A 17,669-nucleotide genomic window follows, 5' to 3' on the forward strand; every position below is an offset into this window, starting at 1 on the left:
GGCCAATAATAAGCAGTGTAAATACCTTCTTTTTTTTTTAGTTCGCTGTCGTTCACATGACCACACAGCGCTGGGTCCTGGATGGCAACAGTGAGCAGTGACCTCACCCCACCAATGCCAATTCTGTGTGCATTGTCCAGGTCTCCTCCCACTAGCCACATCAGCTGCCCAGATCATAGAACTGTGAGGACAGATGACCACCAAGAAACAGATAAAAAAAGATATCCATACTTCTTGCTTTTACAAAATGTGTGGAGCATTAAAGCGGTTGTTTAGTCCCATTAAATTCTTTTTTTGTCACTTGCAAGGCAAAAGGCGTAATGAGCTAGTATGCACCGCATATTAGCTCATTAGCTGAGATTGCTGTCTTTTCTCTTTGACAACTGTTATATAGCCAAGGACGGGGCCCTGATGTCACATAATGTTAGAAGGGGGCGGGGTCACCTGGTCACTGGGCAAGGGTTGTGGGGATGTGGCCCTTGTTCTCATCAACATAAGGATGAGGTGCTTTGGGGGACCCCAATGCACCCTCCCCATGTTAAGGGCATGTGACTTGGTACGGTTCAGGAGGGGGGGTACTCTCTCGTTTCCTGCCAGGTTGCATGATTGAATAAGGGTCTGGTATGGATTTTGGGGGGGACCCCACGCTTTTTTTTTATTTTGGTGCAGGATTTCTCTTAAAATCCATATCAGCCCAGAAAAGCCTGGTATGGATTTTGGGGGAACCCCAACGCCATTTTTTTTACATTTTGGCGCAGGGTTCCCCTTAACCATTTCAATACACTGTGTTATATAAATCCTTCTAACGGCAACTTTTGTCGCCACTCTAGCCAGAGTGCGTATAGTGCATCTGGATAGGCCGCTCCCACCGGCCTAGCAGCCAGAGTGTCACTCGGAACTTTAGCAAAGTCTCTGCCACAGACCTTCCCAAAGGTGGAGATATTCTTGGTCCAAAATCCTTCTCAACACTGGATTTAGCACCCGGATCTCCCTTGAACAGCTTTTTCAGGACTGATAGGCAACCTTCGTCCAGCCTCTCAGAAACAATGTGTCCTTCGATGAAGCAGTAGGCCTCTCCTGAGATACCAGCCTCATGCTCGGTATTTCCCCAGACAGGTTCTTCATTGGTCGGCTTCCTCCCATGGGACGGACAGCACAGGACGACTCTGCAACGCAGACTCAGTCTACCCACTGAGCCCACAAAGCATATTATTTGCTCCGGACCAACGTGGTCCCGGAAGCCAGGAACACTGCAACACACACCTTGGCCAGGAGGGCCACACACAGGGGTGGTGGGACGACTGCCCAGGCAGATGACGGCCATGACGACCCCAAACCAGCGTCTGCCCCCTAAATACCCCTCCCCAGCATGCACAGCGAGGCGATCAACCCCCACTGATTGGCCAGACTTAGTCCCCCTGAGCCATGGTTGGCCAAAGGCACCCTGCCTTTGGCCAATTATGGCTCTCTCAGCAGAGCACGCTGTGATTGGCCAAAGCATGCAGGTTCGGTGCATGCTTTGGCCAATCATCATACATCAATGCACTGCAATCTCGCAGTGCATTATGGGGCATTCTGTGGCACTCTATTTTCACACAAATGCCCCATATGTTAGGTTCAATTTAGAACAAACGAACACCCGACTTTTGAGTTGAACCGCAGCTCATCCCTAGTAACAGGTATATAAATGGAAGAGTGTGTCAGTTTAAACCAGGCATGTCCGAAGTCTGGCCAGCGTTCCAGTGTCAAACGGACCCACTGGTAATTAGGCAATATATATCTTTTGTGGCCCCCAAGGAATCCCTGAGCGCCGTGGGGGCCACAAAAGATATATGCGCTGATTCCTACTTTCTCTAAGTGGAAGGAGGGGGCGGGCGCCTCCGGATGTGTACCCGGCGATCAGCCACACACAGTCCCACCTCTTGGTTTGGGATTAGACCACTGTTGTGTCTATCACAGGCGGGACTGTATGTGGCTGATCGGAGATTGCGGCGCTTCGTAATCCAGCACTGATGAGGCTGCATATGTGCAGGTGGCATTAATTTACAAGGGTAAGGTTGCATTAATGGCCAATGGAGAGGCTGCTGATGGGCACTGTGCAGGCTGCATTAATTTGCAATGGAGAGGCTGCTGATGGGCACTGTGCAGGTTGCATTAATTTACAATGGAGAGGCTGCTGATGGGCACAGCTGTGCAGGCTGCATTATTTGGCAATGGTGAGGCTGCCGATGTGCAATTTGCAGGCTGCATTAATGAGCAATGGTGAGGTTGCAGATGGGCAATGGAGAGACTGCTGATGGGCACTGTGCAGGCTGCATTATTTTGCAATGGTGAGGCTGCTGCTGGGTACTGTGCAGGCTGCATTAATTTGCAATGGAGAGGCTGCTGATGGGCACTGTACAGGCTGCATAAATGGGCAATAGTGAGGCTCTGATGGGCAATGTGCAGGCTGCATTAATTGGCAATGGTGAGGCTGCAGATTGGTAATGGAGAGGCTGCTGATGGGCACTGATCAGGCTGCACTGATGGACTGTGACCCTTACTTTTTCCCTGAAATGTCCCTCTTAAAATGAAGGTGCGTGTTATACCCCTTTGCGTATTGTACGCCGATAAATACTGTATATTCAGATAACACGCCGGGGTTAATCCATATGGTTAATCCATAGTCCTGAGCAGCGCTCTGGGATTCGTTGGGGGCCAAAAAAAAAATATATATATATATATATATATATATATATATATATATATATATATCCAAATAATACGCCCAAGCTCATCTCTTCACCATGCACAGCCACAAAGGCAAGATAATTCTTGTTGGGCAGTGTATTAGTGCCTAAACAAACACACTTAGACCGAAGATGAGTGTTGCAGTTTTAGTTTCCTTTTTACCCAGTTTGATAGACTTTTTGAGCTCAAAATTTAGGTTTAGGTCAGAACTCCTTATCTACATACTTGTTCTGTGTCATCGATTCAAAGAATGAGCAGTCATCAATGGAAGCCTAATGTTTCTTTCAGAAAAATGTTTCAGTGTGGGAGGGGTGTTGGAATCTCAACAGTGGCTCAATAGAATTGCAAAGTGAAACGCACAGGCTTTAATACTTTTCAAATCACTGACCTAGGGTAAGCATGCACACCAAAAAGGCTTGAATGACAGCCTCAATATATATTTCAAGAATGGTTTGCATTGGCAAAGTCTGCAAACTGATAAAAACTAAGCAGTAATAAGACATTGTATATACACAGAGAGATATATAAGAAAAGTGTAGGAACAGAGGGTGTATCCTTTAGGATTGCTTGCTCATAGATACAGACTAGCATATAGTCCCAAAGCAGACATCTCTCACCTCTAAGCCTCAATGAAGATTATATGTACAATCCCGTAAGTAATATTAAATCCTCAATAAAGTGTACAAGAGTGAGATGTGTAATGAGAAGTACCTCAAAAGACTCTTGGAATATGATATGTATTTTAAAATTTATTTTTTTCTGTGGTACAGTTATGTCAAGATTTTTTCGATTGCGTTGTATTTCCTTTCAACAGGACTGACTTATGAAAAGTAAGTAAAGTTGAACCTGTTTCCCATAACAACAAAATAGTTCCGATTGAAAGATGGAAAGGGAAAAGGCTCCACTTCTCCTTTCATTTTCATAAAGTGCCATATGCCTTTTTTAAGATATTACTTATAACACAAATCCTGATGACAAAGTGTTTTTCCAATTTTAACCACTTGCTTTATTTTTTTTTCTCAGTTTAGGTCGATATGTATTCTTCTACTAATTTTTGGTAAAAAAAAATTGCAAAAAGCGTACAGTGATTGGTTTGCGCAAAAGTTATAGGGCCATATCCACAAAAGAGATACTCCGGCGTAAGCCGTCGTATCTCTGGTTCTAACTTTGGAACTGATCCTCAGAAGCAGTTTTCCTAAGTTAGGCAGAAGATCCGACATCTGTAAGGGACTTACACTGCCGGATCTTAGGATGCAGTACCGCATCCGCCACTGGGGGCATTTCGAGTCGAAATGCCTCTGTTAGTATGCAAATTAGCACTTAGGGCGATCCTCAAAGCTTTTGTACCTAGTTTTTACGCCGTAAGTGTTAGTTTGCCTGGTGTAAAACTAGGGCTGCTTTTACAAAGTGTAAAGTTAGTCACACCTTGTAAAGGCCCATTCAAGCGACGGCATTTGGTATGCATTCCCGAGGGAGAACTCCATGCCAATTTTCAATGAAAAAAACGGCATGGGTTCCCCCTCAGGAGCATACCAGGCCCTTAGGTCTGTTATGGGTTGTAAGGAGACCCCCCTCCGCCGCAAAATTGACGTAGGGGGTCCCCCTACAATCCATACCAGACCCGTATCCAAAGCACGCTACCCGGCCGGCCAGGAATGGGAGTGGGGACGAGCGAGCGTCCCCCCCCCCTCCTGAGCCGTGCCAGGCCGCATGCCCTCAACATGGGGGGGTTGGGTGCTCTGGGGCAGGGGGGCGCACTGCGGGCCCCCCCACCCCAGAGCACCCTGTCCCCATGTTGATGAGGACAGGACCTCTTCCCGACAACCCTTGCCATTGGTTGTCGGGGTCTGCGGGCGGAGGCTTATCGGAATCTGGGAGTCCCCTCAAATAAGGGGGCCCCCAGATACCGGCCCCCACCCTAAGTGAATGGATATGGGGTACATCGTACCCCTATCCATTCACCTGGAGGCAAAAAGTAAAATGTAGTAAACACACAACACAAGGCTTTTTAAAATATTTTATTATTCTGCTCCGGATGCCCCCCCTGTCTTCGTTATTAGCTCTATTTCCAGGGGGGGCTTCTTCTTCCGCTCTCCGGGGGTCTTCTCCGCTCTCCGGGGGTCTTCTCCGCTCTCCGGGGGGGCTTCTCCGGACTCCGGGGGGCTTCTTCCATCTTCTCCCCTCTTCCGCTCTTGACTCGGCGAACCCCGGTTCTTCTGCAGCTCTCCGGTGCCTTCTTCTTCAGCGCTGGCTGCCTGCTATGTTTGTGTGTTAGCTCGATTTCAAACAGGCAGCCAGCGCGGTCTTCTGTGGCGTCAGGGTCTTCTGGTCTTCTGTTCTTCCGATGTTGACTCGTCGCCGGTTGTCGCTGTAATGATGGAAGCGCGCCTTGCATCACATTTATATAGGCATCACCGTCCCATCATGCTCCGGTAGGTACCCACGTGGTGGGTGCACGTGGGTAGGCACCCACCACGTGGGTACCTACCGGAGCATGATGGGACGGCGATGCCTATATAAATGTGATGCAAGGCGCGCTTCCATCATTACAGCGACAAGAGGCGACGAGGCAACATAGGAAGAACAGAAGACCAGAAGACCCTGACGTCACAGAAGACCGCGCCGGCTGCCTGTTTGAAATCGAGCTAACACACAAACATAGCAGGCAGCCAGCGCTGAAGAAGAAGGCACCGGAGAGCTGCAGAAGAACCGGGGTTCGCCGAGTCAACAGCGGAAGAGGGGAGAAGATGGAAGAAGCCCCCCGGAGTACGGAGAAGCCCCCCCCGGAGAGCGGAACACCCCCGGAGAGCGGAGAAGACCCCCGGAGAGTGGAAGAAGAAGCCCCCCCTGGTAATTGAGCTAATAACGAAGACAGGGGGGGCGTCCGGAGCAGAATAATAAAATATTTTAAAAAGCCTTGTGTTGTGTGTTTATTAACTTTTACTTTTTGCCTACAGGTGAATGGATAGGGGTACGATGTACCCCATATCCATTCACTTAGGGTGGGGGGCCGGTATCTGGGGGCCCCCTTATTAAAGGGGACTCCCAGATTCCGATAAGCCTCCGCCCGCAGACCCCGACAACCAATGGCAAGGGTTGTCGGGAAGAGGTCCTGTCCTCATCAACATGGGGACAGGGTGCTCTGGGGTGGGGGGGCCCGCAGTGCGCCCCCCTGCCCCAGAGCACCCAACCCCCCCATGTTGAGGGCATGCGGCCTGGCACGGCTCAGGAGGGGGGGGGGCGCTCGCTCGTCCCCACTCCCTTCCTGGCTGGCCGGGTAGCGTGCTTTGGATACGGGTCTGGTATGGATTGTAGGGGGACCCCCTACGTCAATTTTGCGGCGGAGGGGGGTCTCCTTACAACCCATAACAGACCTAAGGGCCTGGTATGCTCCTGAGGGGGAACCCATGCCGTTTTTTTCATTGAAAATTGGCATGGAGTTCTCCCTCAGGAATGCATGCCGAGCGACGCTGTCATTTTTTTTTAAAATTATTTGTTTTCCCGGCGCGTCTTTTTTTCACCCGTCGTAACTTTAGTGTCCCGTCGCAATCCACAAAGCCGCCCGGCGTCAATTACGTTCGCGCGATGCACGTCGGGAAAATGACGTCACGCGCATGCGCAGTACGGCCGGCGCGGGAGCGCGCCTCATTTAAATTGTAAACGCCCCCCGGAGAGGAGGAACGCCTTACGACGGCGGCACTTAACTTACACTGCTTGAAATTTTTACGTAAGTGCTTTGAGGATCAGGCACTTAGGTAAAAACTTTAAGTCAGTGTAACTTAACTGCTGAAAGTTAAGTTACGCCGCCTGGCTGAGGATTTGGCCCATAGCGCCTACAAAATAGGGGACAGAATTATGACCTTTTTTTCATTATTTTATTTTACTAGTAATGGCGGCGATCTGCGATTTTTATTGGGACTGCGACATTATGGCGGACACATCGGACACTTTTGGCACATTTTTGGGACCATTCACATTTATACAGTGAACAGTGCTATAAATATGCACTGATTACTGTATAAATGTGACTGGCAGGAAAGGGTTTAACACTAGGGGTTAAATGTGTTCCCTAAGAGTGATTCTAACTGTGGGGGGAGGGGACTGACTGGGGGAGGTGACCAATCTATGTACAAGGGACACAGCATTGGTCTCCTCTCCCTGACAGGACGTGGATCTCTGTGTTTACACACAGAGATCCACGTCCTTGTCTGTGTAATGGCCGATTGCGGGTACCTGGCGGACATCGCGGCTGCCAGGCACGTGCATTGGCACCTCAGGGACACGGCGGTGCACACGTGCCCCCCAGTGGCCAGTGGATCCAAGGACGTCAATAGATGCCCTCCCGGCATTGTAGAGCCACCTTGTGGCCGTCAACTTACAATGGCCGGGGCTCCAAGTGGTTAACATAAGGGTAGAACCAAGCAAATAATTAGTGATGATATGCATATGGTTTATGTGTTAAGAAGGAACACAGTGGTTTGGAGTACTTTAGTGAAAAGACTTGTAAGCAGTTGCTGTCTGCTGTCCCACTGCCGGTGGCACTCAACCGCAATAGCAATGCAAAGGGGGAGGAAGTCATGAGGAACATGGTTCCTTTATGGTCTCCTGAGTCACTTGGGAAGTGATCTGATTGGATGCTTTTTAAGACCCTGGTCCCTGGGTTTGGCACACATTCACGTGTGGGTAGTGTAGGGACAGATTACCCATATGTCAGGGACAGTATTAGTGGTAGGGAAAGGTTCCAGACAAGGAGGGAAACCTTAGGGCTCGCAAGCTCCTCTGAAATCTTCCCGTTTGGGAACGAGACGGCCAGGCCACATTCTGCCCCTCCAGACAGACACACTGATGGCATTCATGAGTGTTCCTGGTTGGACCGTCTCCTATTGGGTTTGTTGTGAATGTGAATTGTTTTGCCTTTACTACAATACAAGTTCTACTAATTGCACCCGGACTGTTTGTGTTATTGCAGCCACACCATGCTGCACCCATCCACAGATTTGTGTTCCTTTTAACTTGTAAACAAGTTTAAATACAGTAAATGCTCAGACTGATTTTTTTTAGGCATTAAAGGATAATTTCGATTTTTGCGAAGTTGTCCTTTTTATGTTCCCACCAATACCTTAAATTGAGGCCACTCACTTTGCAAGATCTTGCAGTCCTGCCTAGCACCGCAAAGCTTTTGCAGAAAAAAGTGCAGTTTGTGTCCAGCTACTACTGCGTCTGTGCACCTCACACTCTAATTATTGCTATGTTTGTTGAGGCCCAAGCAGTAGGTGTGTTTACAGTGAGTTGCGCTAGTCCAAAACTGTATATTAGGGCATGGAAGTCCACTTTTATTATTTATTTAATTATTTTATTACTAAACGGAAAATTCACATGCACATTAGTTGCCGACGCAAGGGTTTCTTCCACACAAAATTCAAGCAATGAAAATACACTCGCTTGTTGGTAGCACCGCTGCCCCTCTTACCAGTCCCTCTGACTGTGTTGTCCAGCTCTCCTGGATCTCTTTGGCTCTCTTAGCCTTTAGTATCAGCGTCCTGCTGCGCTGGCCACTTCTGGCCTAAGGATTGGGGTTCTCTTGACATCTCGATAGGAGCCAACCTGACATCTGGAACGAGACCTTCAGTCTCCTGGCTGCTAGCTGGGACACGTCTGACCCCACGGTGTAACCCTCTGTCTCTTGGCTTTTGGCTGGGGCTCCTCTGACCCCTTGGTTAGACCCTCTGGACCGGATTCAGCAAGAATTTACGCCGGCGTATCTATAGATACGCCGTGTAAATTCAAAGCTGCTTTTTGTATTCAGAAAGCAAGATACGCCGAAATTAGGCTAAGATCCGACTGGCATAAGTCTCTTACACCGTCGTATCTTAGGGTACATATTTATGCTGGCCGCTAGGTGGCGTTTCCGTCGTTTTCGGCGTAGAATATGCAAATTACCTAGATATGCCGATTCACAAACGTACGTGCGCCCGGCGAAATTTTTTACATCGTTTGCGTAAGGCTTTTCCGGCGTAACGTTGCTCCTGCTTCTATGAGGCGTACGCAATGTGAAGAATGGACGTCGTTCCCGCGTCGAATTTTGAATTTTTTACGTTGTTTGCGTAAGTCGTTCGCAAAGAGGGCTGGACGTAATTTACGTTCACATCGAAAGCAATGACGATTTGCGGCAGAATTTCGAGCATGCGCACTGGGATTATTTCACGAACGGTGCATGCGCCGTTCGTAAAAAACGTAAGATGCGCGGGGTCAACAATAATTTAAATAAAACACGCCCACATCATCCCCATTTGAATTAGGCGGGCTTACGCCGGCCCACATACGTTACGCCGATGTAACTTAGGGCGCAAGTTTTTTATGAATACGGAACTTGCGCCCTAATTTACGGCGGCGTAACGTATTGGAGATGTTACGCAGGGCTACCTGAATCTGGAACAGGAAGGTGCCATCCTCAAACTGTTCCCACAAAGTTGGGAGCATGAAACTGTACAAAATGTCTTGATATGCTGATGCCTTAAGAGTTCCAACCCCTTAGAAAATCAACCCCACACCATACTCCCCCTCCACCAAATGATTTGGACCAGTGCACAAAGTAATATCCATAAAGACATGGATGAGTGAGTTTGGGTGGAGGAACTTGACTGGCCTACCTCAATCCGATAGAGCACCTTTAGAATGAATAAAAGCACAGACTGCAAGCGAGGCCTTCTCGTCCAACATCAGTGCCTGACCTCACAAATGCGCTTCTGGAATAATGGTCAAACATTCCCATAGACACACACCTAAACCTTGTGGACAGCCTTCCCAGAAGAGTTGAACCTGTTATAGCTGCAAAGGGTGGGCCAACTCAATATTGAACCCTAAAGACTAAGATGCCATTACAGTTCATGTGTGTGTAAAGGCAGGCATCCCAATACTTGTGACAATATATATATATATATATATATATATATATATATATATATATATATATATATATATATATATATAAATATATTGTACTTCTGTGTGGTTTTTATGTCCACAAATGCTGATTTCTTACAGTGAGTTTGATCCTTTTTCAGGTAAATTTTAAATACTTGTTAAAACCATTTAAAATCCGAGTTGGGCATGACAATTCGGGAGACAGTCCAGAATGGTATCTTGAGGAAATAAGACTGCAGAACCTTTCCTCAGATCTGGAACTTCACCTACCTGTAAATCGATGGCTTGGAGAGGAAAAAGATGATGGAGATACATGGAGGGAACTGTTCCTGCCAATAGATGGAAATGATCCATTACCATGTAAGTATTCCTAAAGATGCAATATTATTTTCTTATGTGTTTACAAACATTTTTATTATTATAATTTTTTATGTTTACTTAATAAAATATAAAGGAAACTATCAAATAATGTTGACATGTTTAATATCATAGACATTGGTAGATTAATAAGAATTACTGAAATTGGGGGAAGTGGAAACTGACTTGCAACTACTCTTGCCCATCGCTGTTGAAGTCTTAGGCCCCGTACACACCAGAGGATATCCGCTGGAAACGGTCCGCCGGACCGTTCCCAGCGGATAAATCCTGTGGCGGATTTGGATCTGATGGCTGTACTCACCATCAGATCGAAATCCATGCGGAATCCATCCGCGGTGACGTGTCGAGCCGTCGCCGCGACGATGACGCGGCAACGTGCGCGACGCTGGAAGGTAAGTACTTCCACGCATGCGTCGAATCATTACGACGCATGCGAGGGAGGGGAGCAAACGGATTGATCCGGTGAGTCTGTACAGACGACCGGATCAATTCGCTGGACAGGATTCAATCGGATAGATTTCTTAGCATGCTAAGAAATTTTTATCCGCTGATAAATGTCCGCTCGGGCCTACACACGACCGGATCTATCTGCTGAAACTGATCTGCGGATCAATCCCAGCGGATAGATCCGGTCGTGTGTACGAGGCCTAAGAACTTTAACCATTTGTTACAATGCTTATAGAGGTGTATAGCTGAGGTCACTAGAAGCCTTCCAACAGAAACAAAAGATCTAGGTACATGCATGTAAATATTATGGAATTCTGTGTGGTGCAATAATGTAATTATGGCAATCATGCTTTTAACCTTGATGATGATAATATTATGCCAATCTTAACCCCTTACTGCCAGCTGAATGTATATATTTGTAGCATAGTATGTGACAGCATAAGGTGGTCCTTATGCTGAGCTGCCACATATGTGCAAATCTGGTTTTGTGAAGGGAGTGTGCCTTTTCTCAAAGTCAAACCCTACCTGAGCTGTCACTGACAGTTAGCTCCTGTTCATACAGTGATAATCAGAAACTGGTAGCATGAGTCCCCAATCTGCTGTAACTGTGACGTGATCATATGATTAACTAAAGGCAAAAATGCACACTATGGTTTCTGGGCCCTACTACATCCCTATGTTCGTCACAGGCAGGTATTATATTTTTATCTATATTTGTCATAAAACAAATAATTCACCTGAATATATTAAAAGAGAAGTATAGGTTTGGCTTTTTTTCCCCCCATTCATACTTACCTAGGTTATTGCATCTCTGCACTGAGAACCGAGACACCGAACATCACTGATGGCTCAGTTCTCTCGGCTCTCCTGCTCTGCTCCTCCACGCTCACTGGAGCTCTGAACTGTGAAGCGGCTCGCTGAGACAGCCATCAGTGCAGACACATCATGGATCCAGACTTCCAGAGTCAGGATGACAGTGCCTGGACTGATCTGTGTGACGTAAGTAGAGAGCGGACTTCAGACCAAAAGGAATTGCGCTTCTGAGTGCAAAAGGAATTGCACTTCTGTGACCCTTAGGAGAAGCCCAACCAAACAAGCCCAGGCTGGACTTCTCCTTTAAGTAATTGCAAAGATATGTAAAGTTTTACTAAGACACGCCAAGGTTGCAAAGCTGGATTCAGGCATTAAAGTGGAGGTTCACCCGAAAAATAAATTTTTAACAGTAGATTGGGCCTAATTACGTGAAGCAGAATCGGGTGTTTTGATTAAAATCAATGCAGTACTTACCTTTTTTGAGATAGATGTTCTCCCGCTGCTTCCGGGTATGGGCTGCCGGACTGGGCATTCCTATTTGATTGACAGCCTTCCGACCGTTGCATACATCGCGTCACCAGTTTCCAAAAGTAGCTGAACATCGGTGCGCAGGCGCTGTATAGCGCCGCCCCGACGTTCGGCAACTCATGACGCGCTGTATGTGACCGTCGGAAGGCTGTCAATAAAATAGGAATGCCCAGTCCCAAAGACCATACCCGGAAGCAGTGGGAGAACATCTATCTCAAAAAAGGTAAGTACTGCATTGATTTTAATCAAAACACCCGATTCTGCTTCACGTAATTAGGCCCAATCTACTGTTAATTTTTTTTTTCGGGTGAACTCCCGCTTTAAGGCCTGTTTTGCCATCATCATTAGGGGGGTCAAACCTCCCATTTTCAATGATAGACAATATGTAATTGTCTTTGTAACAAGCCCCTGCTTGCTCTGTTCCACTCTCCCGGCACTCCTCTGCTACTATGCTCCAGGATTCGAACCACAACTACTTATGTGCCGTTCAAATCCAGTTGTGATAGCTTAGAACAAACACCAGGCAGGCTGTTCAAACCTTTATTTGATGCACACGACACACTTTTATACACAACAGTTTGAACACCCAGCCCAAACAACCACTTTCCTATTGGCCAATTGTAAAGTACACTCTAGTCCTCACTTAGGTCCTCTTGGCCATGCAAATAAGGTCTTGAAACAAGGTCAGCAGGAATTGGTCCGATAGCTGGAATAGGAGGGCTGATAGGTGTAATGACACAGAGAAGTCCCAGGTGATAATTAAAGTATATAAACAAACAAACGGTCAAACACAGAACAATGCATTCCTTCTAGACCACGGATCCGTCTGGTGGGGGTTATCCTTAGGCCGCGTACGCACGATTAGTCCATCCGATGAGAATGGTCTGATGGACCGTTTTCATTGGTCCAAGCCGATCGTGTGTGGGCCCCATCGGTTAGTTAACCTTCGGTCAAAAAAATAGGAACTTGCTTTAAAATTTAACTGATGGACGCCTAACTGATAGGTCAAAACCGATCGATAGTACGCACGACCATCGGTTAAAAATCCATGCATGCTCAGACTAAATTAGGGGAAGAGAGCGCTTGCTCTTATAAAACTAGTGTTCATTTTCGAGATAGCACATTCATCACGCTGTAACAGACAGAAAAGCGTGAATCGTCTTTTACTAACACAAAATCAGCTAAAGCAGCCCCAAGGGTGGCGCCATTGGATTTGAACTTCCCCTTTATAGTACCGCCGTACGTGGTTTACGTGTCTGCGTTCTGACACGATCGGTTAATTAACCTATGGTGTGTAGGCACATCAGACCATCAGTCAGCTTAATCGGTTAAACGATGAGAACGGTCCTTCGGACCGTTCTCATCGGATGGACTGGTCGTGTGTACGAGGCCTTAAAGCGGATCTCCCACGCAAAACACATTTCTTTCTTAAGGGCTAGCTAAACTGTTAATGCCACTAATTTGCAAAACTCACGTTTTCTGTCTCCCACGGCCGCTCCGTATGTATTAAATAGTAACTTATATTCTAGCTTCCGTTTCGGTTTCCATTTTAATTGTGGGCATAATCCCACAACCCAGCACTTCCTTCTTCCAGTGGATGCTGATGTCCCAGCATCCACCGCTCGATCTCACGCATGCGCACGAGCAACGGGTAGCAGCGGCTTGAGTGTCTGTGTTGCCCACCCTCCTTGCTTTGTTTATGCCGCGCGTCACTTCCTTCTTAGGAAATCGTGCGATATTTGATGACACGGCTGCGCAGTGAACACAGGGAGCTGTACAGAGTGCACTGCATTGACAAGGAAGTGACGCAATGCCCGGATAATTCCCGCAGTGAGACAGACCGGAAGGCTCACTACTGTACAGGTACTGTACAGATTTACTTAAACAAAACATCCATTTTTATAATGTCATACAGCGGCAGTGTTTTTAAATAAATGTTATAATTAGGGTGGAGATCCGCTTTAAGACAGGGCGGAGGACCCACCACTGAGTAATAGAATCAACGAAAAATACTTCAGTATTCCAAGGACCATGACAGTCTTGATTCAAGTTAAATTAAAAATCAACGCTTGATATGTAGTTTAAAAGAGAAAAAATGGTATGGGTGGGAATTTCCTGACTTAGCATCTATCCACATTAGTGATCCAAGCTTTGTAATTTTGAAGTAGGCTTCCTGCTTCTTAAAATGATAACGCATGGGCTGATTGATTCAACCACAAACTTTGGGTGCTATTTTTGTTTAAACGTGTGCATTAGGGATGCCGTATGAAAAACCATAGACCTGTTTTTTTAACCTCACCATAAACCTGTCCACCAGGCTTCACCCACAACCCTAACCATCAAACAAGAGAGCTAGACATCATTCACTAAGCTAAGGAAATATTCCCTTACAAAATGAACCGCTCATTTGTCTTTAGTAACTCAACCCCACAGTCTGTACCAATATCAGTCTTCAGCAAATGTAACTGTAAGTCAGATGCTTTTAGAATACTGAAGAAAGACATCTACCATAATAATGACTGATCAGTTTCCACCTACTAGTGAAAGGAACACCGTATTTAAAAGCTAACCTCTCAATATTAAATGTACAGGACTTGATTTCAAAATGTGCTTTTCATTGTGATCTTAATGTAGAAGTTTGTAGAAGTCTCTGCAGTACTTGTGACATTGTAAGAGCTTAATCCTCAGCAGAATGAGGAAGAGTGGATATGTTATTGCCTTTCACATCTCATAAAGCCAGTCTGAAGCAAATTGTCTACAGTGAGACTTATGTGCAAATCTTTCTGTCATGTGCATTGCTTATGAAGTACTGAGTTGATCTGTTTCATGTGTAAAATATATTTTGAAGAGTAATTACTGTTTGCTGTGTATTACAGATTGTGTTTCTTATCCCTGGCAAGTCTGTCCTCTGACATGTTCCTATCAGTAGCAGTAGCTTTAATGTTGTCACCATTTCTTCTTTTACAGCCATTTAAAATGTCAGTCCATTTTCTGTTGAAATGTTTTGCTAGAATTAAAAAATTAAAATAGTTTCTGTATATTTATTTTAGCTGGTTCATAGAGGTAGAACGATAGACAGGCATATGATATATATGAGTGCTATAGATCACTAGTTAAAATAAAAAGGATAGACATATTGATATATATAGGTAGGTAGATACTGTAGATAGATAGATACCGTATTTGCCGGCGTATAAGACGACTGGGTGTATAAGACGACCCCCTAATTTTCCAGCTAAAATGTTGGTTTTGGGATTTACTCTCCGTATAAGACGACCGCCTTCCTACTAGTCATGCCTCGCCTCACCTCACTGTGCCATTACATGCCAGACTGTGCACCATTATATGCATCACTGTGCCCAATTACATGCATCACTGTGCCCAATTACATGCATCACTGTGCCCAATTACATGCCTCACTGTGCCCAATTACATGCCTCACTGTGCGCCACTACATGCCTCACTGTGCCCAATTACACGCTTAACTGTGCCCCACTACATGCCTCACTGTGCGCCACAACATGCCTCACTGTGCCCAATAACATGCCTTAGTGAGTCACTGCTTACCTTATCCGTGACATGCAGGCCGCGTCCGTCCATTTTTCAAAAGCCGCGCCCCTCTTTCTGCTGTTCCGTGATAAGCCGAACACTCCGCTTCCCAGGAGACACTGTGTTTAGTGTTCCATCCATCACGGATGCCCTCTCGTCCTCAGTCTCGGACGAGAGGGCATCCGTGATAGGCGAAACACTAAACACAGTTAGGTAGATTCACGTAGAAAGGATTAAAGTTACGGCGGCGTAGCCTAGCCTGTTAGGCTACACCGCCGTAAATTAGTTAGGCTAGTAGTGATTCACAATCTACTTACCTGCTAATCTACGGCGGCGTAGCCTAAAGCGGGCGGGCGTAAGGGCGCCTAATTCAAATTGGTTGGAGGGGGGCGTGTTGTATGGTAATGAGGCTTGACCTCACGTTTTTTGTCGTTTTTCGCTACTGCGCATGCGCCGGGCGCCTACATTTCCCAGTGCGCATTGCGGCTAAGTACGCCGTACGGGCCTATTGATTTTGACGTGTACGCAAACTACGTTAAAAATTCGAACCTCGCGGCGGGAACGGCGGCCATACTTTAACATTGTTATTCCACCTCATAGGTGGAATAACTTTAGGCCGCCTAAGGCCTTACGGAAACGACGTAATTCGACTGCGGCAGGCTGGCGTACGTTCGCGAATCGGCGTAAAAGCTCATTTACATAATCTACGCCGGCCGCAATGGAAGCGCCACCTAGCGGCCATCCCAAAAATTGCAAGCTAAGCTAGAACGCCGCAAGCCGGCCTATCTTAGCTTTGTTTAAGCGTATCTCTGTTTGAGCATACACTTAAATATACGGCGGCGTAGATTCAGAGTTAGGTCGGCTTATCTACTGATAAGCCGGCCTAACTCTTTGTGAATCTACCTAAGTGTCTCCTGGGAAGCGGAGTGTTCGGCCTATCAGGGAACAGCAGAAAGAGGGGCGCGGCTTTTCAAAAAAGGACGGCCGCGATCTGCATGTCCCGGATAAAGTAAGCATTAGGTTACCGGCGTATAAGACGACCCCCGACTTTGAAGAAGAATTTCAGGGGTTAGAAAGTCGTCTTATACGCTGGAAAATACGGTAGATAGATAGATAGATAGATCATTTGGATATACATTTTAGATAAACATATTGGGGCAGATCCACAAAGATCTGCCCCGGCGCAGTGTATCTGAGATACGCTACGCCGCCGTAACTTACTTTTTTTGTTTTGAATCCTGGAAGAATTTGCGCCGTAAGTTACGGCGGCGTAGTGTATCTCTCGCGGCGTAACGGCACCTAATTCAAATCGGGGAGTAGGGGGGCGTGTTTCATTTAAATGAAGCGCGTCCCCGCGCAGAACGAACTGCGCATGCGCCGTCCCTAAATTTCCCACCGTGCATTGCGCTAAATGATGTCGCAAGGACGTCATTTTTTCCATCCAGCCCGATTCACGGACGACTTACGCAAACGAAAAAAAAAAAATTTAAATGATACGCAGGAACGACGGCCATACTTAACATTGAGTACGTCACCAAATAGCAGGTTTAACTATAAGCCGAAAAAAGCCGACTAGAGACGACGTAAAAGAATGCGACGGCCACTCGTACGTTCGTGGATCGTCGGAAATAGCTAATTTGCATACTCGACGCGGAAAACGAGGGGAACGCCACCCAGCGGACGCCGAAGAATTGCATCTTAGATCCGAAGCCGTACGAAGACGTACGCCTGTCGGATCTAACCCAGATGCCGTTGCATCTTGTTTTGAGGATTCAAAACAAAGATACGACGCAGGAAATTTGAAAGTACGCCGGCGTATCAGTAGATACGTCGACGTACTCGCTTTGTGGATCTGCCCCATTGTCTGTCTACATTTGATGTTCCTGATGTGGCTTAAGCACAGTGAATATACCAATTCCTTTTTTGAGAAAAAATGTAAAAATCAATGAAAGATTACAGAGTTTTTTATTTTATTTTTTGTACAAAACTCTTTGTGAGATAATGAGCACTTTCTAGAGCTAAAAATGGTTATTATCACTCCAGAGCTCACCCCTACCCAGCACATTTGTTGCAACCAGTGCTCGCAATGGCTACATTACTTACAAACCTCAGTCTGGGTCTGGCAAGCCAAGGATAAAATAAGTGATGATGCTGATAGTTAAAGTAGATGTAAACCCTCTCCCATACCCAGTGAAGTGAACAGCCTCAGATGATACACAGGGATGAAAAAAATCTCCCTACATATGTCTTCAGCTTTATATACTGTTTAGAGAGTTCAGATTGTGTTAGGAGATTTTCTC

At 46.4% G+C, this 17,669-nt stretch overlaps 1 protein-coding gene across 1 annotated transcript in view; it reads left to right on the forward strand.

Annotated features, from left to right (window-relative positions):
- The window catches only part of LOC120940997 (lipoxygenase homology domain-containing protein 1-like), a 470,937-nt gene that overhangs the window by 245,429 nt on the left and 207,839 nt on the right, over positions 1-17,669 (forward strand). The window contains exon 26 of the mRNA XM_040354208.1: positions 9,795-10,014. Coding sequence (XP_040210142.1) covers positions 9,795-10,014 — 220 coding nt within the window. The remainder of the gene's footprint in view (positions 1-9,794; positions 10,015-17,669) is intronic.

This window comes from Rana temporaria, chromosome 5 (assembly GCF_905171775.1).
Source record: "Rana temporaria chromosome 5, aRanTem1.1, whole genome shotgun sequence".
Taxonomy (NCBI): Eukaryota; Metazoa; Chordata; class Amphibia; order Anura; family Ranidae; genus Rana; species Rana temporaria.